The 27,936-nt window shown below is 42.6% G+C and overlaps 1 protein-coding gene and 1 long non-coding RNA gene across 3 annotated transcripts; one reads left to right on the forward strand and one right to left on the reverse strand.

Annotated features, from left to right (window-relative positions):
• Nucleotides 1-193: 193 nt before the first annotated feature.
• On the reverse strand, nucleotides 194-11,730 carry LOC139633939 (uncharacterized). The gene is made up of 3 exons (XR_011693867.1): nucleotides 11,591-11,730; nucleotides 10,705-11,054; nucleotides 194-4,175 (listed from the first exon to the last, which is right to left on the reverse strand). It is a non-coding gene; the product is annotated as an uncharacterized lncRNA (long non-coding RNA).
• itgb8 (integrin, beta 8) lies at nucleotides 11,346-27,936 on the forward strand. Of its 2 annotated transcripts, XM_071500060.1 has the most exons (16): nucleotides 11,348-12,023; nucleotides 13,099-13,184; nucleotides 15,082-15,253; nucleotides 15,362-15,468; nucleotides 15,848-15,987; nucleotides 16,405-16,570; nucleotides 17,429-17,587; nucleotides 17,827-17,922; nucleotides 18,059-18,151; nucleotides 19,341-19,481; nucleotides 20,915-21,335; nucleotides 21,499-21,721; nucleotides 21,827-21,930; nucleotides 23,100-23,216; nucleotides 24,876-25,039; nucleotides 26,186-27,936. In XM_071500060.1, exons 1-16 carry the CDS (start codon nucleotides 11,930-11,932, stop codon nucleotides 26,312-26,314), a joined length of 2,412 nt encoding a protein of 803 aa, XP_071356161.1. In that variant the 5' UTR covers nucleotides 11,348-11,929; the 3' UTR covers nucleotides 26,315-27,936. The 2 variants fall into 2 exon arrangements, with proteins under 2 accessions (XP_071356162.1, XP_071356161.1); XM_071500061.1 differs by lacking the exon at nucleotides 24,876-25,039 and having other exon boundaries at nucleotides 11,346-12,023.

The raw sequence follows: 27,936 nt of genomic DNA on the forward strand, positions 1-27,936 counted from the left end.
TAAGGTCATTAGTCAGAGAGAAAAGATGCTTGTTAGCAGTCAAATGTGTGTTCAAAAGTCAAAGGTGGAGCTTTAATGATGCAGCTGCACTTGTGGGCGTTCTGCTGTGGTCGATACTCTTCTTACGACACTCAATGTTTCAGTGCAGACAGAGGAGAGGGCCCCCTACCCAGGAGAGGGCAGGGGCTTGTTCCTCCTGAAGTCCACCACCATCTCCTTCGTCTTCGCCACGTTCAGTTGCAGGTGGTTCTCACCACACCACTTCACAAAGCGCTCGACCAGGTCCCTGTACTCAGCCTCCCTCCCTCCCTCCACACACCCCACAATGGCCGTGTCATCAGTGAATTTCTGCAGATGACACGACTCAGTGCAGTACTTAAAGTCTGACGTGTATGTGGTGAAGAGGAAGGGAGACAGCACAGTTCCCTGGGGGGCCCCGATGTTACTGATCAGACGGCCAGACACACGGTTCCGTAATCTCACAAACTGCGGTCTGCCCGTCAGATAGTCATCAACCCAAGTGACGAGGGGAGCACCCACCCGCATGTTCTCCAGTTTGTGTCCTCTTTAACACATTAGTGCACGTAGAATAAATGATTTCTTTTCTGCAAACCTAACATTCATTGACATCTTCATAATCACATATTGTAATTAAAAGAAACTATAGTAATTAGTGGTCAGAGAATGATGAGAATGATATTAATATACTGTTTATCTACATAAAGTAAAAACACAACTCTACACCTGCCTGTTAGCCTGTTAGCCTGTCAGTCTGTCTCTTTGTGTGTCTGTCTGTGTGTTTTTGTTCCTCAAACTGCATCCGTTTATATAGCTCTCTGTCCTCCGCTCTCTCTCCTGATATGACCTGATGTCACCTGTCAGCAAGGTGACTGTTTTGTTGTGGTTACACTGTCACCCTTAAATTTTAAACAGCCATTCATGCATTATCCATCACTGTGAAGCACAAACACACAGGAGGCCGGCGGTTTTGTATGGCTGAGTGCTTTTACTAATTCAAACTTTATTTTGTATTGTGTGTGTGTGTGTGTGTGTGTGTGTGTGTGTGTGTGTGTGTGTGCTAAAGTCAGACAGCTGCAATGTGCTATTACTCTAGAGGATATTCCTGAGGAAGACATATTGATCAAGAGGCCAATTGATTACGAGGATTTGTTTCTTGGTGTCTTGTTTGAGTGCATATGTACTGTAGCTGTTATTCTTTTCACCAACCCATGGTGTCTGTGTGAGCTTTGTTTTGAAAGCCACTATGTGTAATATGTCCATGTGGGTTTAAATTATGATGTATTGTCAAAATTCTCCAATGTTAACTTAAAAAGTTAACTTAAAAAGTTAACATCGGAGATGGATACACAGATCTTTCTACAGTTTTAGAAACAACACCAAAATGCTCTAAGATGTTCCAAATTCTCAGCGAATGGGTGTTGGTTGCCATGTGCTACATTTTCTGTTGACACTGGCAAAATACCCAAAGTATGTTTTGGATCTATTTCCTGTATTTCCTAAGTTGTATCTCTCAGCATTTGAGCAGCATCTGCTGTGTGGGCAGCAGCCCTGCCAAATAAACAAGGCTCTTATTAACTATTAAACACTTCAGAGCGCGCACGCATGCACACATTAACACGAAGATGTACATATGCAAGTACATTCAAAGAGTGTGTGAGAGTCCCAGTGCAGAGTCAGTGGCCTCTTTTTCCTTCAGTCACAGTGAAATTGGATCTCTCTCTCTCCATCCTCTGTAAGGAGGTTGTACACTTAAACACCAGCCAGCCCATGTCCCTCTTGGCCTTTAATGGACGGACAGATGAATGACTTAGTAAGCAGGGTGCAAGCCAACCTAATTCAGCTCCACTGCAGACTTTGAAACATGCTCTTGCTAGTGTGTAATGTATGAACATGTATGCAGGTACATAAATCATCTTTTAAATAAATTAAAGAGTGTTCAAAAACCTGAATCTCAGGTTTTCACAAGTCAGAAAAAAACACTGCATTCTGACCTTTAACCTGCATCTGTAAAAGTCAGAAAAATTATAATCACATTTGTACCTGAGGCAAAAATGCCCCTCCACCTCTCCCTGTTCCTGATGTCATCTCAAACCTTTTTTCATCTGTCAGCTTTGAGAGAACACAGAATCAAGACCAGACTGCAAGACCCAGGATATCATTGTCCTATATCACCCCTAATTACTGTATTACTGTTTACAGTGCTACACCACAAGAGGGCCCTGTCACACAGTGGCTGTGGCTCAGGAGGAAGCATGGGCCATCCACTAATTAGAAGGTCAATGGTTTGATCCCCAGGCCATGTGTCAAATTGTCCTTGGGCAAGATACCCCACATTTCCCCTGATGGCTGACCCATCAGTGTATGAGTACGTGTGTATGGGTGTTTCTAAAACAATGTATATGTTATTTTAAGGCATGGAATCTATTTATTGTTATTTTTAACATCTTTCTAATTTTTGATTTGTGAATCTTTGAAGGGGCAAGACCCTAGGTTTGGAACCACCAAGCTAAAATACTGACCTTTTTATTGGATAGTAACATTTAGCTCCACCAGCTACAACAGTAATATGCTGCTTACACACTGACACATCAGTATTAACAATCTAACAGCCCTAACTAGCTAACTAACTAGCCCTTTTAATACACCTCCATTTAGCTGATAATAGTTTTACTAAAGTGGGAGTTTAAATGCTTGGGAGTTTTCTTGAATTGGAGTAGTTTTAGATTGTTAAATTGGTCTTTTTTTAACAGTACAATCTACATTTTACTCATTTGGCTGACCTGAGAGAGGATGTGCTCCAGGAAGAGATTAGTCTTTGGTCAAAGTCTTGAGTATGTGCGTCCACTCTGAAGGTGAAAAGTTTGCCTTGATGTTTTCATTCTCCACCTCTCTGCTGGCCAAGCCCTGACCACAGGAGCAGCCCACTGAATGACAAGAAAACTCCCTGCTTTCCCAAAGGACGTCAGTCCAAAGTCTAGCAGCTGTGCGTGTTTGTGTGTATGTGTTTATAAGAGAGAAGGAGGGGCTGTGTCAATATACACACATTAGCTGAGACTCCCCCAAGTGTACTGCAAAACATCAAAGGCTGAGATTCATACCGATTCTTGCAGCAGTTTGTTTTCATAAAAACAGTCCGTCTCTCTTCCTCTCACAGGCTTCTTTGGTATTTGCAGGTCTGCTGCTGGTCGAGATCAGAGAACTGCTGTATCATGAGTACTTCCGTTTAAGGATGACATATTCATGAATGACGCACAGGAAAGGGGAGGAACACACATAAACACACACAACCTCACACCATCCAGCCTGCTTGAACAAATACATTTATGGATTGTCACACACACACACTCACTCACCCACACACAATTGTAGAGGTGATGTAATAGCTTCCAGGAGTTGCTGGTTTCCCAGAGTGAATAAGTGAGTGTTTCAGAACTCAGCCAGCTGTAGGAGAGCACGTACAGTGGATACAGAGCAACAAAAGACACAAAAACCAATTCACACCACTCCAAGTATTCGATTATTCATTACATTATACATCAAACAGTCTGCTCCTTAGATCATCATCATCAGATCCACCCCTTTTACCTGAATGCTTGATTACCAGATAACACCTGTTTCTCAAAGTAAATTAGGAACAAATGTAAACACTTAGCATGTTTCCTTATTATCTTGATCTCACATCAGCTATCATTTTACATAAAATCTAGTCCACCCTTCCCAGAAATACTGTTCACTCCTGTTACACTTCCGTAATCAAAGAGTTATTTCTTCCTCTATGCCTACAACAACAGGCCACTGTAAAGCAGGGATATGGTATGAGATCCATACACGCACTAATTTGTTATCATGAAAGTTGCACACAAATACCCACCACTTTACACCAAACACACAACTAGAGGGAGCAATGTCATTACATGAGGATCCACAGCAAACACAAAGAGACGCTGGGGAGAAAGAGAGAACCATTAGCTGCTGTGCAGACTCTCATGCCCAGTTTGGAGCACCTATAATGGAGCCCCGATATGAGACACTTCGATCTGTGATTGTGTGTTTTTGAAACTTATTTTGGGGCTGCAGCTTGCTCTTGCAGGCTTGAGTGTGGTGTGGCTTTGGTGTTTCTGGTTTAGCAGCATCGTGCTGGGCAGGGGACACATCTGTGACAGAAAAGGGGTGAAAATTAGTATGTTCACGTGGGTCTTGTGTTTACGTCACCACTGATCAGAGCCAGAGTTGGTAAATATCTCCATCTACTGAAGAGTCATTTGATGTGGGTGCGAATGCAGATTGTACCCTGTTCTACTGCCGACAAAAGCCTGATGTTAACGGATCCTAGCTGGTTTTTCCACCAGTGGAAAAGGGGCAATAGTGAATAACTCAAGACAGTTTTCTCTCTTTGCTTCCACCACACTAGTAAACTATAACCTTTTTACACCAAAATTAGCAGGTATAGACAGACTTTTTAAATGTGGCTAAACCTGCCAAAGCCCCTTTACTGCTGGGCTTGCTAGCAGTTAGTTTGTTAACATATTAAAGCAGAGTAGGCTTTTATAGCTAATTGCTGGAACCAGTATTTACTCATGTAAATTTGATTCATGTAAAATCATCAAAAATACTAGTAGAAAGTATTTGTTCATTAATTTCTGGACAGCACGACTAGCATCTCCTCTCCTGGCCCCCCAAGAGCCGCCTGCTTGAGCCATAGAATAATTAGGAAATACTTATGTGGTTTAAAAATACACTGCAACTACAGCATTTCTTTATGTCGCGTTCAAGTCCAATTATTTTTAATACTGCAAATATGTTGTCAAATTGGTGAGGATGTTCTCTTTATTTGCTTGTGTTGTCAGTTTGCAAGTGTTATTCTTAAGGTGCAGTTTCTTGAGCTCACTGTTGTGGTGCCATAGTTGGTCACTGGGTCAAATCAGCAGCAAAGCTTACTTGCTTGCAATTATGTTATGGAAAAGTGCTGGGAAGTGAAGCAGAAAACTAATGTAGTTTAAAATTTGAGGGATTTTCCCATAGAATTTCCCTGACAGTGATCCTACTAAAAATCTAGTACCACCCTTCACATCTGATGATCAGATATTATTGATTCATTATAAATCATTTTTAGCTTCATTAGTAGTGAGCCAAAATCCTTTGACCACTATTACTACCACTATAAGGCCACAAAAATGTTCCTCTGTTTTTCTTTTTGGCTGTCACTGCTCTCCAAGTGTCTGTCTTTGTCTCTTCTTTTGTAGGTCAAACTGCTGCCCCTAAGGTAGAACATGATCCCTCTAATACTAGAGCCATCTAATACTGCCTGCAACATCGTGATTTGACTCTTTTGTCCTGACTTTTATCTCACAGGAAATGTAGTGGCATCCCAGAACGGTAGAGGTTTTAGAGAGTTATAAAGCCGCCTTTCTGCCCTTTTATTTATTTCAAATAAAACATTGAACATTGAATTTTTTTTACACTTTTTACACAATTTTGAAAGTATCTAAATTAGCCCACACTGACAGCAAGTATTTTTGCATGGCTAATCTTTCCTTATGTTGGGCCCAAACTGGGAATACAACCTGTGACTCCCTCACCTTGACTGGGAAATGGACATAATGTCAACACCGGCAACATTAGTCATCTGAAGTGGTGCTTTGTCTGGACTGAAACAGAAAGTGGGTGTATTACCTGGAAATCAGAGTCGATTTCAGTATGAGTGCTGGGTAGCACAGCTGGACAGTTGTGTAAGGGAAATCTAACCTAGGTGGAGATTCAGAGGAACTAGTGGTGAGTGTGGGTGTGTATGTAGGGACAGGATTTCAACTAAACCACAGGATAGTCTATCATTGTTAATCCTCCCTGTGCCAACCCTGCAGTCCAAAATGTGTTATTCCCCTGAGTATAGGGCCTGTGGCTGAAAGTCCTTGAGACCAGTGACCTCTCTCCCTCCCTGCCTCCCTCACCCTCACTCTATCCCTTTCTTTTTCATGGTGAGGCTGGCACCAAGCCGAGCAGCCCTGTTGGCCTTGAGAGAATTACAGTTGCAGAGTGCACAGCTGCTGGCACCCAGGATATGGGTGAGAGAATCAGGGACTCTCCAAGACTCCCTGGGGAGCGGAAAAAGGACACGATGACGAGATAGATAAGTATGTCCCCCCCCCCCCAGGCACCGTCTTCTTACATTTCGCTTTCACATTTCAAGGAAAAGTGCTTTCAGGTGGTTTCACTGAGAGGATACCGAATAAATGTTTAAAGGAGCTATTTGTACATTTTTGCTATTGCTACATAGCCAATGTTAGCATTAACACCTGTTTACTTCCCAGTCCAGAAAAAACTTTGCGAGTTCAGCATTTGACTTCATTCCTTTAGTCACCAAGAGCAGTCTCCAGTGGTGGAAAGCAACGCCAATGTTAACTCTTGCCTCTATCATGTCTTTTCTGTCTTTTCAAAGATGGATTCTAGCATCAGATGTGAACATCCTCCCTGATCTTTCTCCAGCTTTGGGTGTACTATCACACAGTGTAAAGCCTCAAACAGTTTAAAGTAAGTGCAGACACACAATGACCTGGCTGTAAGACTATTTTGTCAAACTACTATTTCTAAGGTCAATAATGAACTTCAAAGTCTAACTGACTCCAATATTAGTCTGATGAAAGTTAAATTTCAGAGACTTTTTTAATCTAAAATGTGTCACAATCCAACATAAAACCATCTGTATATCTATCCTGAATTAATTCACAAATAGTGTGGAACCACTTGAGGTTTTGTTTGTCATTTTATCAGATCTTAAAAAGAACTGACTCATTTGGGAGAGTTAGTTTTGTAATCACTTACTGCAGTTGAATCAGGACTATAAGGCAGTAAAAAGCAGAAAAACATGGGTTACTGTGGTCTAGACGTATCTGTTATTTGCTCACAGTCATGCTGGTGGTTGACTGAAGCGTAGGTGGCAGCCTATCTGTGCGTGTATGCATTGACCACATGGCCACTGATGTAAATGTAAGTAAATGTCAGTATTGTCATGGTAAGAACCACGGGGTTTCCTCGGTTATGTGCAGGAGGTGGCAAATGGATTTTTCTGAAATCTAACTGCGTGCTATCATTCCAACCAGGAAACCGCAAAGGAAATAAATTCTCCTGTTTGTTCCCACTGTGAGAAACGGTATAGGGAGGAGATCCAACATCTGGTGACATGGTGCTCTGACAACAACCTGGACCTCAATGTCAAAAAGGCTAAAGAACTCATAGTAAATCCAAACACAACCCCATCTTCATCAATGGTGTTGAGGTTGAGTGTGTGACAAGCTTCAAGTTTCTTGGTATTCACATCACTGAGGACCTGACATGATCTCTCAACACCTCCTCTCTGCTCAAGAAGGCCCAACAACACCTCCATCTCCTGAGGAGGTTCAAAGGAGCCCAGCTGTCACAAAAGCATCTTGCCAACTTCTACCGCTGCTCTGTAGAAAGCATCATAACATCCTGCATCACAGTGTGGTATGGCATGGGTAGAACATCACCCGTGACCCCACTCATCCCTGCGATCCACTGTTCCAGCTCCTGCCAAGTGGAAAAAGGTACCAGTGCCTCCAGGCTCATACCACAAGACTCAGGAACAGCTTTTTTCCAAATACCATAACTCTGCTGAACTATAACATGCCCATACATTCTCAAGTACTGTACTTATTGCACTTCAAATGCACTGTCACTGTCACTTTGTGCACAGTCACTTTATTTATGATAATAGATATACCATGTTTTTTACCTTGTCCTATGTTATATGTTAATGTATTATTATTTATTGTATTGTCTTTTACCAACTTTATCATGATGCTGCCTTGATTGACATTGTAATTTCATGTACTGGCTCTGCTTTGTATAATGACAATAAACTGAAATGAACTGAGATATGCTGTACATCTCAATTTAAACATCTTTAAGTTTTACTGCCATACACAAAACTATTTTCTTCAAGTGCACAACTTCAGGTTACCAGGTACCTCATAATGTCAGAGAGTGGTACAAATGAAATTCATCGGTAAAACATCAACCATTCTGCAAGAGTAAGAAACAGGGCTTATGGGTATTGTGGTCTCAGTATGGAAAAACAGCAAACAGCACCACTGGTAAAAGAAAGTGTATCAGGGGTTTTATTCTGATTTTATCAAAGTATCGCTGACATTTTATGCAGCTATTTAGAGATGGTACTTAAACAGAAACTGCATCATACTGTAGGGGGATATTTATTGTTGTTCCACTGCTCACACTGCCACTACTGCTGCTATAATGACTGAATGCTTTTCATTAAACAAATGCAATTAAATTCAATATTGACAGAGGAGACTGGAGTCAGTTCCCAGTGGTTCTATAAGTTTTGGTATCAGCTGTTATTTCAAGAACTTTGATCCATTCAGTAATATATAGTTATTTTCTTTGCCTTATTGGAGTGATTTACAGAGAATATTGAAGATTTTCTGGCTGCAATCAAACAGGTAACATTGAATCACAACAACGATTGTTATTAATTATTGAGCATTACTGTGTAGCTGTCACAATTTAAGGTCAATGAACAACTTTCCATAAATATGATAGTACATGATATTGTTTATGTACTGTAGTTAAAAAGTACCTATATTATAGCCTTCTTTGCTAAAGCAGGCACTTTGTAGTACTTTGTACATTTATTCTCTGTGTTTATGATTTTCTATGGACTGACCATTCTGCAGTGACAGTCAACAAATACATTATTCATGAAAAGCAGATGCACATTTATATTCCCAAAAGACAAATAAACGGCGCAGCCGCACAACATGTATTTCAAGCAAGGAGCATGAATCTCACTTGTGCTGAGAAACTTCATTGTTGTTGATTTCTCCACCAAATCAGAAAACCCACAGCTAATTGTAAGGAGATCAAGTTTGGTCATCACATAAAATTGCTATTTATCCCAAAGTGACATTTTCATTAATGAAAAATAGACCACATCTGTAAACACACTGTAATCACACGCATTTCATGAGAACATCATTTGTATCAGGATCAGATTCAAAACCAGATTAGCACTTCAGTGGGCGCCCCTGTAGTCAAACAACTGAGATCCATTTCACATAACAACTTGAAGATTGTTCCTATCGTGACATTCAAAATACTGAAGTGGTGACAATAGAAACACAAAGGCTCTGACCAGATAATGTGACTGATGACTATTTGTTATTATCACCTCAGAAATTTCAGTTCTACCTTGAGTTTCCATAGCAGGGACTCTTTTACTGCATAGAAATACATAAATACTCACACACATAGAAACAGGAACACATATGTTCCTCAGTACTATTTTTAGACTTTCATGTTGTCACAAAGTGAAATAGCAGTAGCCAAATATAAATCACGACTGATTTGTTCCTTGATGTGTGATGTGCAGTTTTGACAGAAGCAGAAATTTGACATTAACCTGCACTTAATTTGATAGGAAACAAGACTTTTCAGTCTGTGTGTGTGTGCGTGTGTGTGTGTCTGCATTTATGTATGTATGTGAATGTGCGGTATGTGTATAAGTTGTCGAGTAGGTGTAGGATGGTGATGGTACTCTGATAAGGGGGAATTCAGTTCACTAAATGCCAAATGTTGACATACAGTATGAGAGGGGAATTCAGATTGTGTGTTTTTATAACTGAATAATGATGAAATGTATTCCTTAATGAGAGTAAATGTTCAATGTTTTATAATTGTGCGATTGTTTGGCTCCAGCCTTCTCTAAATGACACAAATGCTGACATTCAGACAAAGAAAGACAAAGAAATTTCCCTGGTACCAGATTTCTCCAAATGTCATACTTCTTTGTGTTTGTGGTGGCTGGTTTGGGTCTGTTCATGGGAATCCCCATTTGGGTCCCATCTCAACTTTGTCCCCTACTTTATCCTCACAACAACTTGGCGAAAGAATGAGTGACTGAAAGGAGGGTGTGGGAGAAATTCAGTGAGTCAACTTTGAACGGCAATTCGGAAAAGAAAGCTGGGAAGGTGTTTGCGAGGGAATGATGGTTCAATAGGGGACATGAACTAGGATGGTGTGCGTGCGTGTGTGTGTCTGTGTGTGTGGTTGGAGAGTGATGCGACCAGACCAGCGTGATGGAAAGCCCAGCAGACTGCTAACACAAACACACTGTTGGGAGAGAAAGAGAAAGGAGGATCAAGGGCAGGGAGGTTAGAAAGGTGGGGGAGGAATGATGAGAGGAGAAGAGTGTTTTGTGTCAGCTTTACAAGTATGACAACTGTCATTAAGATGCTGATGCTGACCAGTATTGACAGGCTCGAGGGAGTGTTTATACAAGAGTCCATTATCAAGTTTACTCGGCAGGGAACAGATCCATATTTTGTCCTCCAGACACCCTCAGCTACCTTCCTGCTACCCTCAGCCCCCAGAGGAGAGACTTAGCCCGGGTAGAGAGGGTCTATGGAATCTGGATTTACACTTAGAAAACAGTGTGGTGTGTGTTTGCTTCATTACCATAATTGAGTGTGACTGCTAAGAGGGATGAGGAGGGGTTGGGGAGGTGTTGGCACACCCCCACCCCCTGCAAAATTCCCTTTTGACAAATTATGTGAATGAATGAGAGGAGAGGCGTAGCTGGCCTGGCTTCAGGCTCCTGATGAGGTCAAAGAGAGTAGATAAGGGACCTGTGTGAGTGTGTGAACTTACTTGCTGTGCACTGGTCCTGACTGTTGGCAGTCTCACTGTTTAGGCTACGTGCCAAGCAAAACATGTCTGTTTTATCTGGTAAGACCTTTACCGAAAAGACAACCATCCAATCATGCCAAAGATGGTAGGCTATTGTGCCTTTTGTCCTTGCTTTGTCTGTGTTTTCCTCCGGCTTAAAATGTTGGGTTGTTTAGTAAGTCTTTGGCTCCTGCTCAGCGGAGCAGCCGGCGAGGCGAGGTTACTCCATGTCATTGGAATCTGTGCACAATGGACCCAAATCCCCCTCCTCCTCATCCTCCTTTAGCACCAGCTTGTGAGCCCCTCTGCAAGACTTCCCACCGCCTCTTCTCCTGCACCCCATCATGCATCCACACACACACACACACACACACACACACACACACACACACACACAGGAGCTGTTAAACGCCTCCCTGAAGAAGCAATATAAACATCAGTGTCCAAATCAAGGCCATGCTTCACTTGGAATGCACCCCACCACAACTCCTCGTAGTAAGCACTTTATGTCTCTCTTCCTCTCTCTCTCCTTATTTGTCTCTCTTCCCTCCCTCTTTAACTCACAGTCTCTCTCTCTCTCTCTCTCTCTGATACAGCGTCGTTGCCATGGCACCGCCTGCCTGAGTCAGTGCAGCGGTTAAAACACGGTCACTCTCCTGGTTTTGGTGTGGGATGTTCAGTCAGCATGTTGGCGCGCCCCGGCTGAACGCAGAGCTGGTTTGTAGGCTACTCATATGTGTGTGTGTGTGTGTGTGTGTGTGTGTGTATGTGTGTGTGTAGCTCAGCTCTGCTCTGTCCCGGGATGAGACCTCACAATCAGCTGTGAGAGGAGGTCCATCGTGGAAGTACGCGGGGACGCGTCGCTCACCTGCGGCTGGATGGAAATACATGGAGCGACTTGCGCCGCGGCCGCTGTTGACGCTGCTCTCTACCGACTGCTTCACCACCGCTCCTGGTCCACCGGGGAGCGCGCTTGTAAGCTGATTTGACCCGGGGATGTGAATACCTCTCCGGGATTAGAAGGTTATTGGGTGAACGACAATGCCCCGCGGCTCGGTACAGCACTCCCGGCTATTGTTCGTGCGGCGGCGGACGCACGGTACCCGGTCTCCCCCGGTTCATCTCCTGTAGCTGTAGCCTACAGCCCCTGCTCCTGTGCCTCCTCGCCGCTTCGCTCCGCTCGCCCTCCCGGTGTGGATAGGATAATATGACTTCCTGGCTCCGCACATACGGCAGCGTCCTTCTGTGTGTCCTGCTCTGCTGCGTGGTGGTCCCTGTCTGCGCAGAAGCCCCCAGCGCCGGTGAGTGGAGGCTCATTAGGGCCAATTACATCATTTCCAGCAATTAGCCTGCATCTTGTATCGTGTCAAGAAATGACTGCGCAACATCAGCTCCCATCCCGCATCATCTGTGCTCTCTGCAGGGGGTCGATGGCTTTCCCAGATGCTTAACAGACTCCCTATTCTATCTAAGGAGCCTCTTTATGAGCATTTTAGGATAAGATTTCCTCACAATATCACATGTTTTAAGGAGAGTATGAACCTTTGAACAAATGGCTTATAAATTGTTTCATTTAACAGTAACAAACCACAAATCTTGTTTGAAGGGAAACCTCTAAAAACCCACACTCTATCTGGGCAACAGTCTAGCCCACATCCTCTTGTTTCAGCATGTATTGATCGGTTATAAATAGAAGTTAAATGCCTCACCTATCCAGGGGTTTGCTGGAGACCTAATTGGGTCACAGCTGCCTGTTAGTGATGCTAGGACCTGCAGCCTTCCTCTGTCCTATATTCCAGCTCTGTATCTCACTGAAGTGGCTCTGGAAAATTGGATTTCAGGAGATTACTCACTTCAATCATTCATCCCAATACATTAAGCCTGAGGTCCTTTTTGTGCCTTTTGTCACCCCCTGAAATGTTCAGTCAACATCATAATCTGCTAATGTTGCAGAAAAGTATCCTGTAGCATGACTGATTGGTCGCAGATTTGCCACTCCAATAATACGTGTTCGCATATAGCCTTCACCGATTGACTCATGATTAGAAGCCCTGTGTGTGTGTGTGTGTGTGTGTGTGTGTGTGGGGGGGGGGGGGGGGGGGGCAGGGGATGTGGGAAATGATCCATTGCACCACTCCAACAACTCAAGCACCTGTTCCCACACTCCCAGATGTTTTTCCACTACATATCTGTACTGAATAGCCTCATATGAGATGGTAAGTGGTGCCTTGATCAGCGAAAATGTGTATGAGATCTGGAAATATCCACAGGGGCCTCGACTGCGTGGTTAATGAGTGTTGACACACACATTCTTTCATATGCTAATGAGAGATTGCTCTCTTCTCTTCTCTTCCCTTCGTATTTCCCTCTCTGTAGGTGACAGTGTGTGTCAGTCTCCCAGTATCACTTCTTGCTCAGAGTGTCTCAGACATGGACCACAGTGCGCCTGGTGCTTCAAGGAGGTAGGGAAGTGTGTGTGTCTGTCTGTGTGGCAGGGTGAACAAAAAAAAAGGGAACTTGGCAGCGTTCAACAGATGACACACACCAAAGCTTTCATGGTGTCTGCAGATGGGGATATAATGTGTATGTCTGAGCTTGACCTGTGTGAATATGTCTGTGTGTCTGTGTGGGTGTGTGTGTGTGAGTGAATGTTTCCATGTGTGTTTGTCTTTATCTGTCTTTGCTGTTTTGGTGTCAGTCTGTCTCGTAAAGAGCCCATCCTGAATTAGCCTTGAGAAGCTGTAAAACCTTCCAGCCCCACACCAGACACAACACACACACACACACACACACACACACACACACACACTGTGGCTAGACTACACTGTCAACATGTGTGTGTTTACAGACTTCAGGTGGTTTCCCACCCTGTGAACCCTGACCTTATCTGACATCATTAAGTGGGGCCCTGCTTGCTGCTGTATGAAAGCATTCAAACCTCTCCGCCTCCACCCTCCTACACACACACACAAACTCACAGAGCCACGTACTCTGTATCACAAGCAAGTAAAGAGCTTATCAATGTGCACGTTCACGTTCTGGCACTTTTATTTAATGCCAGCTGAAGAGGCAAGCTGTGTAAGGGAAGTCCCGGGAAGTCTCTGCGAAACTTTCTGAGATTCAGAGTTGTTACAGGACAAATTATAGCCACAGGCACAGCCATAAATACACCAAAGTCATTCGAGCTTTCACGTTCAGCCCGTGGTCGCATATTCAGCTACATATCCAGCTCTTACTGTGGCCTGTGCTATTTTTAGTCCTTATCTGTGTGATCTTGTTGGTCATGCCACACTCTTTTAATGGACTTATACCAATCAGGCCCGTGACATGTTGGAAATACACAGATTTAATTGTCTACTTTTATGTTTCTGGTTGATTCTAGTGTATTTGTTAGTGTGGTTCTCGCAAACGCAAATACCAAAGGTTGGTAATCCACCCGTAAGCTGCAAAGCATGACACTTTTGTACTGTATTATTTCAGCTGCTTCTTATTAGGCAGTGGAGAGGTTATCTACGGTGTATCAAGTTTCATTCAACACAGTGCTGATCAAATTATATACTACCATACTAAATAAGAAAAAGCCAAGTGGATGATCAAATGTCATCTCTGTCAGATCTCTGTCTTAGATTTAACTTCTCTCTCCTCAGTGATCAGATACACAGAGGGTACATGAGGACGTGGATAAGTAAACACAAACAGGATTTCACATAATTAAAATATAATGGCTCTTTGATCATTGCAAATGGATGCAAATGTCAACGAAATGACAGAAATGAAAAATGAAACCAAAGTGAGTAAATGTGAAACCAGTTTCGATTTGCAGTGTTTTTTTGTGCGAAGTGAACCAGTGTTTTGCCACTCAGTACAGAGGGCAAAGATCACACAATAAAACCAGTGGGTGAAAGAATACATCCATTACTGGAAGAGGAGTACAGGGATGTTTACCGTGCTTGAAACAGTGCTTCAACCAGATGCGATTATTGTACAAATGGAGAGATTAAAACTGTTTAAACACCAAAAAATCCATTCAGATGGTCATATATTTCTCAGATTCAGTGGCTCTGACTTATGAGAATACATGGGACAACGTGGCACTCAACTTGACCTACTTGTTTTCTTATCACTCGTTCTCATTCCTGAGACACGATTACAGTGATAACATCTTAAAAGACAGATTATCTGTATCATCTTCACAACTGTCTGCCTGCTACTTTGTTGTGTGTCTAGCTTGCTATTTTCTCTTGTGTTGCTTTCTCTCATTTCCATGATATTGTAATTGTAAAATTGAGAAAGTGCAAATAAAATATATTACGAAAGAAAATTGCTGTCTCCCCTCTTGACCTTGTATGACCTCTATAGGACTTTCAGGATGGGTTGTGGCCAAGTCGGCGCTGCGACCTGGCAGTGAACCTGCTCAGAAGAGGCTGTGGACCGGAGTTTATGGAGCAGACAGAGATCAAGGTGGAGGTCAATGCCACCATCAGCAGCACACAAGTGTCCCCACAAGACATCAGTGTCACCCTCAGACCAGGTAGACGACCGATGACATTTTCTTAAAGCTACAGAGGTAAAACTTATATTTAACAGTTTATATATGTTATACATGTGTGTGTGTGTATGTGTGTGTGTGTGTTCCTAGGTGCAGAAGCCAGCGTCATAGTGGCTGTGAAGCAGCTGGAGCGTTACCCTGTGGATCTGTACTACCTGGTGGATGTATCAGCTTCTATGCAAGAAAACCTGGATCATGTACGTGTTAAAACACTCAGCCACTGTTCCTTTCAGTGAGTCAGTGCTGAAACATTTCACTGTTTTTTATAAGGAAAAAGTACCTTATTTAAAAAAAACCTGTACCTCTAAACACAGATAATGGCTTAGTATTAGATCACTGGCATGTATGAGATGGCTACTTCACATTTTATATGGAATAAACTGCAGAAATGTCAGAGCTGACATCTCTGTAGTTTACCTTCTTTAAATGAAGAATCTGTCAAACATAAAGTCAGTTTTTCTTTTATTCTCTAACATTATATCTGATTTAGTTTTAGTTTTTTGTTCTTATCCCACTATGTACCTTTCTTCACGCATTTATGGCTTTCCCATACTCTGTTTGCTGTCTGTGGTCCAGCTGAAGACAGTGGGTGTGGCTCTGTCTCTACGTATGACGGAGCACTCCTCAGACCTCTGGCTGGGTTTCGGCTCATTCGTGGACAAACCTGTCTCCCCTTACATCAACGTCCACCCCTCCAAGATCAACAACCCCTGCAGGTGAGACCCAGAATTTGCTTGTTGGGTTATTGATTCATGAAAAAAGTGTTTAGAGCTCATTTAGTTAATGGTCTTGCTTTAGATAGGATAGATCTTTAAAACCTTCAGCGTATCATATTCTTCAGCTAACTTTTTCTTCTTTTAATGAAACAGAAAGAGTGTGGTGGTGATTATTACAAAAGAAAAATATCCCAGCAAACTACTCCCATTATGTGCTCCTAATTTTGTGTGACTCAGGGGGAGACTCATCAGTTGTTGGTGGCAACGTTGTTTTGATGATGAGCTGTGCTGGGAGACTGAAACAACAGACAGGCTTTTGGCCTTTGTTTATTCTGGTGGTTGTTTTGGAGCTCTGCATTCCTAAATGTTGTAATTAAAATCTTTTTCTGTTGTTGCACTGTCTCTCCTACTCACCAGTGATTATGAGATCCGCTGTCGTCCAGCCCACGGCTTCCACCACGTCTTGAGTATGACAGGAAACATGAGCGAGTTCACACGGGTGATCAAACGCCAGCGCATCTCCGGAAACATGGACACACCTGAGGGAGGGCTTGATGCTATGCTGCAAGCTGCTGTCTGCCAGGTGTTTGTATAAAGATGCTGGAAACTCAGGCTACATGTGTGAAACAAAGAGAGAAGGACATACCAAAACACTTTGAGACGAATTCAACTCAGTTCCCTTGTGCTTTTTGAATATATTCACAGAAATGTGAGTTAAGCCCAAATTTGGTGGTAAGTTTCATGCTGTTAAATGAGGCATTTATTCTGGAAGAATAGTGGCGGCCTGACTCAGCATTGGATAGTTCCCCTGGAATCCCACTATGTAATGACACTGCTGCTGGGGTATGGCAGATGAACACACACAGAGTCACAGTTGCTTATACTATGGCTGCAGGAGGGCTGTGATTCACGCCATGCAGGGGGGGCACTGAGTAACCAGGCTGCGGGGAAACACTGTGGTGGTCATGAGTCTGGAAATAGACTCTCCATTATGTCAGGCCTACTTATAAGCTCACTGGGTTTCCTTAAATACACACACGTGCACACTGGGCCGATTTTTCTCACAGTGTCTGTGGCGAGTCACAGACATAAACACGGAGACTCTGCTGCTTTTCTTATAATTGGGCATTACAGAAAGAGCTGATCACCAGGGGAACTAATATAGTTCAGATGAGTAACGTGTCTGAATGTGCAGTTTCTTACCACATGTTGTAAACTTCTAAAATATGAAGCACGCACAAACAATATTTGCCACATCGACTTGTGTGAGTGTAGCTGATACAAGGGAATAAAAATGACGTCATTTGTGAAACTCCTCTCCAAAATGAGAAAAGAGACATAGATCTGTGGTGACGTCTGGTTCAATTTAGATAAGTTGTGTTTTTAGATCTACAGCTAAGCAAAATATGACATCTTGATTTTCTCTCTGTCTCTCTTTTAGGGGGCAGTGGGTTGGCGACCACATGCCAAACGTCTGCTGCTCCTGATGACTGACCAGCCATCTCACCTCGCCCTGGACAGCCGGCTGGCCGGGATTGTCACCCCGCACGATGGCCTTTGTCACCTGGAGAACAACGTCTACACAGGGAGCACGAGGATGGTGAGAGGAGAGAAAGTCAGGGTCAGAATAGCTACACTGAGATCAGAAATCACAATCAGTGAGGAAGCTTCAGCTAGACATACAGTGCATCTTAAAGCTCACATGGTCACACAATAATATGGACAGTGGTTTAGAGCTGTTATCTCCTTTAACAGAGGAGATAACAGATCTATACTTAAGATTTTCTGGGGAAAAAAAGAAACAATTTGTAATTCAGTTTGTTGGTTTCTCTTTCTCAGGACCATCCCAGTGTGGGCCAGTTGTCTGATAAGTTGCTTGAAAACCATATCTACTCCATCTTTGCCGTGGAGAAGCAGCAGTACCAGTGGTACGAGGTAATCTCTCCCACACGTATTGGTATTGACACGTCTGACTTGTGGTGCTCTTGTATAGTTTTTTCCAATATTATCTGGAAATGAATTTAAAAGGAATCAAGGTATTTCTTTACTCTCACTTCCTTTTCTTCTCTAGGAGTTGGTGCGCTTGCTGCCTGGTTCCTACCTGGGAAAGTTAGGCCTCTTCCAGGCTCCAAACCTAATAGAGCTGGTGGTGGACACATACAAGGTACAGAGCGCTGCACCTCCTTCGTCTGCAGCTTCAGAGTATAAGGTCTTTCTTGCTTTCAGATCCCTTTGTTTTCCCACAATATATTATCAGTCCTTAAGACAACTGGGACAAGTAAAGGGTTGGAGGGAGGAGTACAGAAGCACAGCATGAGCTGAATACATGAGCCCACGCAGTCCGGGTTCAAAAGGTTTTGAGGAATTAGTCCGCTGATCTGCTGAATCAACATGAGCTTGGTTTTCTTTTTGGCCTTGTTTGATCCTGCGAGCTGAACAAGAGCACATTCCTGTTTGCAGAAAAGTTTTGTGAATCAGTGATACTATAGTATGTTTCTGAAAGTGCCTGCAGCTTATACTGTCCGTATCCAGGAAATTTAGGTTTGAAAGACAAACTTGGAAATTCTGAAGTTGGGAAAACAGATGATGGGAGATGTTTTTGGTTGCTGAAGGTCTAATGATACAGAAAAACACAGACAAGAACAGGAGGTTACGGAGGGGTAAGGCCTTCTGTGCATGGGTGTGTGTGTATGTGTGTGTGTGTGTGTGTGTGTGTGTGAGTCGACGCGTTTGTTCAGTTGGCAGCAGTCTAGGCTATAATCTAGCCTCAGGCACAGCGCTCCATTGTTTGCTTCGTGAATCTGCCGAATCCACAGATCTGGGTGCACAGCCACACATACTTACATACACACTGACACACACACACACACACACACACACACACACACACACACACACACATATGCATAAATAAGCAGCAGAGCCCCAACAGAAGCTGGCATTATTATAGCAATCAGATCCCCGCGGAAACCATGTGTCCTAATCATGGACGAATACAAAGATGCTATTTTTGGCCCCACCTCCTTGTTCCCATAAACCCCCCTGTATGCCAGAAAGAAAGACAGGAAGACAATGAGGGCTTTCTGGGTACATGTGACAACTTTAATTAATCACAGTTCTCTTTCTGTCTCTCTTTCTCCTTCGTACTTCATTACTTTTCACTCTCACAGATTATGTTCATTAAAATTTAAATTGCCACTGTTCTCCTCGCTCCATTTTATCTTAACCCATGTTCCCCTGCTCACCAGTAACGTTGGCTTTAAAGAATTTCTTGATATCAGGTAGTAAAGAAGGTAGGTAGGTAGTACATTTGATGTCGCTTTTTCATCTCTTTCCTCCCTCTCTCCACCCAGAGGTTGTTGTCAGAGGTGGCGGTGGTGGTGTCAGTGGAGGACAAGGCAGTCAGCAGGTACTGGGTGTCCGTGTCCCCTCTCTGTCCTGATGGGTCCACTGCAAAGGACCAGAGCTGCTCAGGGGTGCAGCCCGACCAGATGGTAAACACACAAACGTAATTTCAGTACACAGAAGTATCAGAGTGCACACACACAATGAGTAATAATTTAGCTAATTGTTTCTCAGATTTAGCCATATATCTTTGAATTAAGGTCCTAGCATTGTCAGAGGACATTTATTGGTTGGATTGGATTACTCTGACACATACAAACACACATAAGACATCACTGAGAGCTTTACGTGACAGAAACGATTTAGTGAATAATCCAAGATGAGCGGATTATAGGCTGTATTTAACAGGAAAACATTTCCATGTGATTTCAAGACCTTTTCACCCTAAAATCCCTACCTTTGCTAACATGAGAACATTTATGCAAACAATTAGAACATTTATATTTAGAAATAGATCACAGGACATCCACTGCTTTCATACCTGAACCATTTACAAACCAAAACAAAAGTCCTACATAGTCAGCACCACTGCAAAGAGCTTTTTTTGGTACTTCTCAACACTACACGGGAGCTCATTTGGTACTAATTGGAGCATTTTGACTCCATTTGGAAATTTTCTTTCTGTTCACTCCCTAAACTGCCTACGAGACTCCTCTCCTCCTTAACCTTTTGGGGCTTTTTCAAACACAAAGCTGCTTAATCACATAGTCCCATTGTACAAAGCAAGGGAAGTTCAGCAATTTAATCCACGGGTGGATTAAAGTGAATTATGGAAAGTACCCACGCTTACCAGAATGGTGATAAAAATCAAGCAAACAGCCTGATTGTTGATTCAAACCTTTGCCGTGCACAATGTTCTGCATAAACCACATGAACAGAATAATTATTCAAATTAAGTTAGAATCCAGTTCCTTATCCAACAATTTAAGCCTTATCAGAAATTGTCATAATTATGCAATAAGAAGTAGCTAATTTAATGTCATTCGTTTTAGATTAACAGCAGGAGTTAAAAGGGGAAAAATGTTCTTGAGTCTACTTTAACTGCTCTGGGATTTCTGCAACAGTTGAAATATATGTTAATAGTCAGTCATTAATTTGTTCCGCTGGTATGTTGCCTTATGTGAAGATCTGTCACTCCACTTCTAACAGGGAGCAATGGAAATGAGCTTTCAAATGTATCATGTCTTTTAGCAGCAGCTATTTTATTTTCACTCTACGTAAGGACTATGTGATTCAGTCTTGTATTTATCTTTAATATCGTCAAATATTTCTGCTTATTACAACCATGCTAGCAGTTCTGTGAGGCTGTACAGGCACAGTGCCACTTTGAGCTTAATGCTAACGTCAGGCATGCTAACATGCTCGCAATAACAATGCTAACATGCAGATGATTAGCAGCTTTTACCTGTTTACCACGTTCACCATCTTATTCTCTCAGTGGACCAACTAAACAAACCAACATTAAAATTACTTATGAATCTCTCACAGTAGTTGTTACCAACATCTCTGTCTTCTCATGCAGGTTTTCTTCAATATCACAATCGGCATGCACTCTTGTCCTGATGATGGTGAAGATGAAGACATACAAGTGATGGTTCGGCCTGTGGGTTACAACGAATCCACTGTCATTAAGATTCACTCTAAATGTCGCTGCAGTTGTGGATCAACAAAGCGCTGTCATGACGACAGCCAGTCACCATGTACAGGGACCCAAGATGGCACCAATCAGCAACAGAGGCCAGAGCATGGACTGATTAACGACTCTAACAGAGATTCAAACTGGAAATGCAGAGCCGATGGTTCTGATGTGGACTGCAGTGGTCGGGGAGTGTGTGAGTGCGGCAAGTGTGTGTGTGACCAGAGCAGGCTTGGGATCGTGTACGGGAAATACTGCGAGAGAGACGACTTCTCCTGCCCATATGAAGGGGGACTGCTGTGTGGGGGTAAGGGGGACACACTTTAAAAATTCAAAGTATTATGTACCTTTAATTAGAGATGAAAAGAAATTTAAAAGTATTAACATGGTCAATTTTGATGCAAAACATACGCAGTCTTAGTTCACGTCTGTAACACTTTTCCTCTTGTTTGACTGTTTGTCCACCTCAGGACGGGGTGCATGTGTGTCAGGTGAATGTGTGTGTGAGGATGGCTGGATGGGCGATAGCTGCGCTTGTCCTGTCTCCAGAGCAACCTGCCAATCAGCCAGCGGCTTGTTATGCAGCGGGCGGGGAAGGTGTGTGTGTGGCAAGTGTGTGTGTGATGACCCCCGATACTCTGGAGACTTCTGTGAGAGATGTCCTGCTTGCCAAAGCACCTGCCAATCGTACTGGTACTTGTCAGTTCCTGTTTCACTACCACAAAGCATGATGGGAACCCCTCTACAACTATTTTTAGTTGAAACACTATAACACACTATTCTGTCTCTTCCATCTAGGAAGTGTGTGGACTGCCACCTGTCTCATGGTCTCACACAAAAAGAGGCGGGACACTGTAACAGCACCTGTGCACCATTGGTGGGTTACATGGATGATGTATCAGGTAAACCCAGTTTAGCCAATAGAATCTGCTCTGAGCACAAATTTGCACATGGGACCATTTGTGTTTTTTGTGGCTATGATGAGAGCTGATTTTACTAACAATATAATATAATATGATGGGCTGTATATGTGTTTAATTCAAATCATGGGCTCCACCTGAGCTTCACCCTTAGTTTGAACTAAGAACCTACAGGGTAAGCAAACACCAGGTGGTCAGCACCAGCAGTGTCTCTACCCTATTTGGTTGAAAGTTTGTGTTTAAAACCACACCCAATGTCAACGATGGGTGCTCACACACCCTGGAGTACACCTCTGCATCGCTGCAGCAAAGTGAAGAAGTTAAACTGCTGCCTGTCAGCAAAAGCAAGATTCTCAACTGGTGTTAAGTTGATCTCTGTAGCTGTATTAACTGGTTATTTTTGGCAGCTCGCAGCCAGCATAACAAGCCGTAAACACAACATTGATATACTGTACTGTATTTTTATCACCTTATAAAGTTACTAAGAAACAAATTAGCAGCAGACACAGAGCAACAGTAGCATGGATTTGGTAGTATATTTTGCTCTAATTTGGTCTCCACCAACTCCTGTGAGGCATGTCTGGCACACAGTTGTGTCTGTCTGTTTACTGTGTTTATTTACCCTGAAATACGTCACAGCACAGAGAACCAGCAAAAACTAATGTTCCCCAGGGTGCCATGTTTATATCACTGCCAGCTGGAGCTGGAGCCAATAGATGCCCGTGAACAGTGCAGTCATTTGACCCAGGAGTGAATGTCAATTCACACTGCTGATAAAAGCCAGATGTTAGTGGGTTTTCTGACCAGCTCAAACAGGGCTTAACCTTGTCTGTCTGCCTTTTGGTGTTGAGCAGGGAATATACAATATGTTCATCAGAGTGTCTTCTTGCTGCCTTACAGCTGCCTTTAGGCCTTTTCAGAGTCAGGTGATAATTTTGCAGATTTGTCACTACCAGTTACACCTTTCACATTACACATAGGAATGTGATCAATTGGTAGTGCAGCTAAGGTGATAAGTGAAGCGATGTTTAACTCTTGTATTAAGATTGTCATTGAGCTTAGAGCCTTCCTGACTGAAAATCATCTCCTCTCTCTCCGTCGCTCTCTCTCTCTCTCTCTCTCTCTCTCTCACCCTTTTTTTCCATTTATAGGTCAAACAGGGGAGGTGTGGATTCAGTGTATGTACATCAGTAATAACAGCTGTCGCTATCGCTTTCAAACCAGCTCACAGTCTGGTCAGACCCAGCTTCACATTAGCACAAGACCAGGTATGTCAATACACAAACACACGCACACACACACACACACACACACACACACACACACACACGTGTTTTCATTCGAGGTCACTTCCGTTGCTACCATTGCTGCACTACTGCACCCTGGTGTGTTTGAGTCAGCAAGTCTGCTGTCAGTGTTACAGCTGTATTTTACATTTCCCTTCAGTTCCCAGGTCAATTTCTTGATTTTCACAGCCGTATGCACACACGCGCACACACGCGCACACACACACACACACACACACACACACACACACACACACACACACACACACACACAATTTAAAACCCACTAGTTCACACATGCCCTGGGTTACACATACACACATAATTGCACATCCAAGTGTAACAGTCATCCCCGCCTTCCCAATTTTTTGGAACAGCACTGCTCATTGTGCTGTCCCCCTTCTCTCCCCCTGTCCCCACACCCCCCCTCAACCCAACGGGACACTCTCTTCCTGCTCACGCCCACCCCTCCTGGGTGCAGCAGGAGCCAGGTCACCATGGTAACCCTGTTACAAAATGTCAGAGCGGTCTTTGGGCTCTTTGTGTTGAGCGATGAACCCGTCATCCACACATGCTCCCCAGCAGATACACAGCGTCCTAACTATTCAGTACAGCACCACTGGCACAGCAGCCACCAACCAAGCTCTGTGTGTGTGTGTCTATGGAAAGTAACTAAGTATATTTACTCAAGTACTGTACTGAAGTACAGTTGTGAGGTACTAGTAGTATTTTATGTTATTTGAAAATATATGCTTTTAAAATAAATTAATAGTTAAAGATTAAATCAGTGGCTCCTGACTTTTTTGGGTTGCAACCAGTTCCAAAAACCAAACAGGTGTCTGATAGTAGATTTTAAAAAAGTCAGAAAAATTATTACAAACACAGTAGAATTTAGTTTATTCTTCTTTTGTACCATATTAATCTTTTCATGACCCCTCAGATTTATCTCCTGACCCTTCCTAAGGGTCAGGAGAACCATTCACCTAAACAACCAGAAGTTAAACATGTCCAGCCATGACAGTAAATGCTGCATTGTTGCATTGTTGCATTACTATTAACAATGTAATAATGTCATATATAGCAATATATCTGTGAAAGGGGCCATTTTATTATATAAAAAAGTACTTTTACTTTGGGTGATTTTCTGTGCTTTTACTTAAGTAGGATTTTGAATGTAGGACATGTAGTTGACCTGTAATGGATTATTTTCAAATCAAAGTGTTGGTACTTTTACCTAAGTAAAGGATCAGAATACTTCTACCTCTGCTGCTCTTGCACTTCTATCTTTGTGAGGACCAGTTTACGTTTTAAGACCTTGAGAGTGAGGAAATTCATGACAGTTTGGTTTGTGCTTCAAAGGGTTGGTTGAAGATTTAAACTTGGTTTTAAAGTTGTGAGTTAGGATTGGGTTTAAGACAAGTACTGGGGTTAGGCATGTAGTGTGTGATGGTTGAGGTTAGTGTTGGAGGATAGGGAATGCAAGGGGAAAGGAATCTCTGCACTTTGCAACTATAAAATTATATTTCTTTTGCACATTTCAGTGTGTGTTAAAATTCCATATGACCTATTTGCAGTGCTCCAGTTCTCCACAGTGAAACCTCATATGTTTGTGTGTGTGTGTGTTTATGTGTGCATCCACAGAGTGTGCCAGCAGTAGCTGGCTGGTGGGAAAGTTCCTCAGTGTGTGTGCTCTGACGGTGCTGTGTGGGCTGGTGGTGGTCGCCATGTCCCGGTTGGTTCTACAGAAAAAGGGCTGGTCACCAGGGGGCACTGCTGAGGATGGAGTTTATCACTGCACTGGAAAGGTTAGTTTTTAAAAGTCTTGTACACAGGAGGTGGTCATCAGCACTGCAGGGATCTGTTAACTGAGGGGTGGCTGAAGTGGCCCTGGAGCCCATTAAAGCTTTAGGGACTCCTTAATTCCTTAGGATACTTTTGTTAATGTGAACTGTCTGCTAGAACCAGGAGTGAGAAATTTGAGATTGCTGTTAGAGGTACAGCTGTATTTTACATTTCCTCTCAACTCCCAGCTCACCATGTACAGCATCCAGATTTGTGACCTTACAGTGATGTACAGCACCTTTGAGGAGAAGGAAGAGATGGAAATATGGGGTGGGGAGGGGTGGGGTGGCTATCTGGAGATATGTGTGCCTAAACCAGTTCAAATTGTTTACAAGCATTGGGAAACCCCTCATTTATTGTTCATCATAATGACACTACAGATTATGGATTGGTCACATGTAACATGACACCCCTAAGGGAAATGTAGTGCATATTTTACATTAACTGGGAGTTTTGCAAGTGTTGAAAAGCTGTATCTACTTCCTCAATGTAACAAATTGTTGCTAGCCACTTCTTAGGTTGAGCATTTATGAAATTTCCCTAATATTAAAGGAGCACTGCACTGCTTTTATGTCAGATTCAATTTACTACTAACCAGGATAACTACGCAGCTTGTGAAGACAGTTGAGTTTTGTCAAGTTTAAAAATGACATCAATTGCATAATCCTGGCTTGGGCAACAATTTTAACAGAAAATGCAGAGGCTTATTATTTTCATTGCATGACCAACTCTACAGTCATCCATCTAGTCAACCATCTGGAGCTGTCAGGTGATGTGAACACTCACAAGTTGTTGACTTGAAAATTGTGTGTGTACCTTATTTTACTATATCAATGTGGTCAAAAAACTGAGAGTCCACTATACTTGTGGGGTCCCAACAGTTTAAATGGCTTGAGGGTTAAGATTTGGTTTTACAATTAGGGTTAGAATTATTGTTAGGTTAGGGTTAGGGAGTTAGGCATTCAGTTGTGATCGTTAAGGTTAGGGTAAGGGGCCGGGGAATGCGTCATGTCAATGTAGGGTCCCCACAAATATAGTAGGACAAGCGTGTGTGTGTGTGTGCGTATGTGTGTGTGTCTCACTGACTGCATGTTTCTGTCATCCTTTAGGACCTGTCGTACATTCCTACAACCAATGAGAAGACAGTTACCTACAGGAGGGATCATCCACCTGACCGCCCCATGGAGATGCACATTCAGGTTCCCAAGATGCCCCTTGGTGACCCCTGGCAGTACTAGGCAGAGGCCAGAGGTCATGGTCAGAAGAAAGGCAGTAGAGACATAAAGAAGAAGAGCAGGACTAAAGGCTTCTTTTCTGTCTCTAAATCTTCAGAAAACTTCAACCAGCAGTATGTAGAGACTGAGAACGGTAAACTAAACTATGAAACCTCTGTGGAATTACATTTGAAAAAACGAACTGACCAGATGCTCATAGACTGTGTGACTAATGTGGCCAGTGGAAATCAATATGAAACAAAGAGCACAGGTCCCCCGCCTCGTAAAGGGTTATCATTCCTTGCTTTTTAGCCATGCAGCAATTACTGCTCTAACTTATGGACACATGTGTGCGTGTGTGTGTGAGTATGTGTGTGGGGTGCAGGTGCATTTATGCTCCATCTAAGCTTTCTATTTATAATTTTATAGTAAAAACACTACATGTTATAGGTTCATGTGACTGTGTGACACTCCAACTGTAATGTCTCCCTGTTTTAGTCTGCCCCCTTGTGGCCAGCTAGAGGTACGACACTTACTCTCAAATAATACTGACTACACATTACTGACCTCAGCTGTCTTGTGTTGGGATTTAATTCATGAAACACATCAGTGACTCTTAATTCCTTTTTACTTTTTACTTTGATTAGATTTTCAATCATTTTTGAAGTATCTGTTCTTTTTTGTTGCTTTCTGTTTTGCATTTTTCTTCCTAAGCATATAGTTTCATATGATTGTCAGTTGTTAATAATCTTGTTAGACTTGCACTAGAACAATTGTTTTGCATTATACTACTGAAACTGGGGTCTCTGGAGCAACAGAGCTGTAATGGTGGGTCTGAGATGATTTGTTTGCTATATGTTGGGCATTAGAGAGCATCTAAGTGCATTTGAAGCTAATGTAACAAAACCACAACACTGGAATAACAATGGACTGAAAATCCATATGTAAAATACAGACACACTGATAATTAATGGCAACTGAATCATCAATCGCCTGAACATGTGACCTCTGTTACAGAGACTGAGCTGTGTGTGCATGCATCTGCTGATCATCACAGAACCATTACTATCCAGAACTGTAGATAAACTCATATATTTAGACTCCGAGAGCAACTCCTGGGCTAAGGTATGAATCAGCTCTAAAGGTACTAAGACTGGAGATGGACTTACCCTCCTCACACTCCTCATGCACTAGATCCAGATTGCCAGTTGCATGGCATCTTGTGAGTCTTTTGCTAGCCCAAACCTGTTCTTTTTTGTTTTGTTTTTTTTTTGTTTTGTTTATTTTTGCCTTTAACGCGACATTGTTTACAGCAATAGCTGCTCTATTTTTCTGTAAGTCAGGAACACTAATTATTATTTATTGTGATTTTATTATTTTTTCTTTTACTGATATGTTAATTATACAATTTTATGATAAGGCTACTTGAGTAATAGGTATTATGTATTGTTTGTGGTTATAAAGAGTGGGCTATACCCTTAACCTGGAGAATAAATCAGCAATAAGGCAAAAATCATCTCATTTTACCGGGCACTTGGTTCGGTATAACAACAGCACTTTGTGTAGTCTTGTTGTCAATTAATGTGATTAGTTGTGTAGCATGAATGATTTCATCACAATAAAAATGTACAAGATTTTTTTAATCA

This window comes from Trachinotus anak, unplaced genomic scaffold (genome assembly GCF_046630095.1).
Source record: "Trachinotus anak isolate AG129_WGS33_773 ecotype Australia unplaced genomic scaffold, CSIRO_AGI_Tana_v1 ptg000016l, whole genome shotgun sequence".
Classification (NCBI taxonomy): Eukaryota; Metazoa; Chordata; class Actinopteri; order Carangiformes; family Carangidae; genus Trachinotus; species Trachinotus anak.